Here is a 2,421-nt window from a genome sequence, read left to right as displayed (position 1 = left end):
TTAGAACTTCAATTATTTGTCTTCCATGATGTAACTTGGTGTTTGCTAACTTGTCATGTTGGATTGGGAGCCTTAGAATAACATAGCAGGTAAGTAGATAAATAGATGCCAAGTTCATGTTTTGGTCATTTTATAAATTTAATTTTTCACTATACAAAGACAACCTTAAGAGTAACGAATTGTGGAAGTTAGAAATGTATTCCACATTCTATTTTTAACCATAAAATGAAGTAATAAAACTGAGTCACTACAGATGTAAAACAGACTTTTGATTTTTTCTGAAATTAATAGAACTCTTTGAAGATACTCAAACAAAAATAATCAACATAATCTGAAAGTTTCAGGAATGATCAGGCTACACGCAGATTCCATTACTTGTGTCTTGTGTGCCTAGTCAATTAGACAGTTAAATGAATTAATGAGATGATAAATGTGTAACCACTTTACACATACTGAGCTCACACTTTTCAAAAGAGAGAAGAAAGTACGCTAATTCAAACACATTAGCCAACAATTCATGGCAAGTTACTTTTGAACTTTGCTGACGTATGCGTCTAACTCAGCATCCAATTCTTCAGCTGTTGGTACTGACTTTGGTGTCCGTGCACCACCTCGACCACCTCTGCCAGCACCACGGGCACCTGCAAGAGACAAAAAATAATTTAGAAAATGAAGATGACTCACAAAACTTAAGCCATATTGAAGTATTGAAAAGTTATCTACCTCCTCGGCCTCTGGTGTTCCTAAAGTTTCCACCACCAACTCTGTTTTGAGGTCGGTTCTGACCGAAGTTGGTATTTCCACCGCCACTTGTTCGTTGGGTGGTCCTTGGAGCAGCTGTTGTTACTTCATTTGTTGCCAAGGCAATATCCATTGGTCGTCCTAAACCCCAGATAACGTCAAAATAAGGCAAAGCAATTGTGATGCTGTAAAGTAAGCTGAGTTATAAAAAAATTAGTCACCATCCAAAGGAACTCCATTATATTGCTTCACTGCTTTGACTGCATCTGATCTTCTATCAAAGATAACATCAGCTGTACCCAATGACCTGCCCGATCTGTCGTAGTGAACAGCAGCTGATTTCAATGGGCCAAACTCAGCAAACAATTCCTGTGAGAAAATATATGGTTAAATAATGATCAATTTTTTTTAATAAGCACAAAGAAAAAATATATATCAAATTACCTTAATATCTGAGTCTGATACTCCATAGTCCAAATTTGAAACAAGAAGTTTAGTGGGTCCTCCAGAGCTCACTATACCACCAGTTCGTGATCCGATTTGGCGACCCCCAGCAAACATATCATGTTGCCACCTGCTGTTGACGTCTCCCTGAAAATAAATTATTTCAGAATTTAGACAACTGGAAATCTACTAAACAAAAAATAAAGTATAAATGTTGTGACGTTAATGGTTCAACTAGCTCCGAGTAGCTCCTACGCCAAATATAACGACCCACAACAGTGCGTTAAGAAAACAAATATAACTCAAATTCCAAACACATTCTTATTAGATATGACCAAGCATTCATCAGTGAATCCCATATAAAAACTGGGTCACAACTGCAACTGAATAGTATTTTAAGTAACTTTAAACAAAGTCAACTAAACTTGCTGACCACCACATAAAATACAAATTTACGTGTACATTTCAATCCCGTCCGCGCGAAATAAAACGGTATAGAAAAGCAACAATCAACAGAGAACATCATGAAACGCGTCTGGGAGGTGGAAAGGACCGAAAATCATGAAGATTTCACAAGACGATGGAGAGAAGGTAGGGATTAGAGTCCGGACCGGGTGAGTCACAAGGAATGGCGTGGGTTAGAGGTACCCCTGGGAAATGAATTTTACTCACTCTGGCGTATGATGGACTTCTGATGGGGGCAGCTGTGGGGCGTCTTCGCACGATTCCACCTTGTTGAACGCGACCTGTGGTTCTTTGAGAGGATCCACCGCGACGAGGAAAACTTGAGTTTGAGTTGTTTCTTTGGGTTGCACCGCCACCGCCGCGGCCTCTGCGGGGACCAGTTCCGCGGGCCGGCTTGTTTCTCTTGATGATTTCGTCGAGGCTCAAATCCATCTTTTCAGCCATTGTGAGTTAAGAAAACTAGAACACTAGCACATAAACTGAAAAAGCGACGGCGGTAATTAGCGGGTAGCACTTGGAGCTAAAACACCCGGCTAATGTTAGCAGTTACAATAATGGCTGCTGGGCGCGTTTCACTTGGCGTCGGATTGTTGTTCTTCTCTGTGATGGCGGTGGGATACTGTGTGTTGGCCAGCATTGCTCGGCACGGCTGCGCACTAATATCTTCTTTTTTTGTTCCAAAATTGAAGGGGAGTGTTTGTTTTTAAAGTACGCTCTATCTTAATCTCACGATTTCTGTAAAAAACATAACTCGCTTCAACCTCAAGAATC

General features: G+C 40.3%; 1 protein-coding gene across 1 annotated transcript; it reads right to left on the bottom strand.

The window, feature by feature from the left end:
* Positions 1–113: 113 nt before the first annotated feature.
* On the bottom strand, positions 114–2,236 carry LOC113213839 (THO complex subunit 4). Its single transcript, XM_026433048.2, has 5 exons — positions 1,858–2,236; positions 1,186–1,332; positions 963–1,110; positions 724–882; positions 114–641 (listed from the first exon to the last, which is right to left on the bottom strand). The coding sequence occupies exons 1-5, from the start codon at positions 2,092–2,094 to the stop codon at positions 526–528; spliced, it is 807 nt and encodes a 268-aa protein (XP_026288833.1). The 5' UTR covers positions 2,095–2,236; the 3' UTR covers positions 114–525.
* Positions 2,237–2,421: the final 185 nt, after the last annotated feature.

Source organism: Frankliniella occidentalis, unplaced genomic scaffold, assembly GCF_000697945.3.
Source record: "Frankliniella occidentalis isolate FOCC.00 unplaced genomic scaffold, Focc_3.1 Scaffold29, whole genome shotgun sequence".
In the NCBI taxonomy this organism is placed as follows: domain Eukaryota; kingdom Metazoa; phylum Arthropoda; class Insecta; order Thysanoptera; family Thripidae; genus Frankliniella; species Frankliniella occidentalis.
This window is presented reverse-complemented; position numbering and strand designations above follow the sequence as displayed.

Bases quoted from the DNA above. Each gene is read 5' to 3' on its own strand.
- LOC113213839 (XM_026433048.2), bottom strand. From the start codon at position 2,094: ATGGCTGAAAAGATGGATTTGAGCCTCGACGAAATCATCAAGAGAAAC. The intron at 1,333-1,857 runs GTGAGTAAAATT...ATTTATTTTCAG, and splicing joins GAAGTCCATCATACGCCAGA to GGAGACGTCAACAGCAGGTG. The intron at 642-723 runs GTAGATAACTTT...TGTCTCTTGCAG, and splicing joins GAACACCAGAGGCCGAGGAG to GTGCCCGTGGTGCTGGCAGA.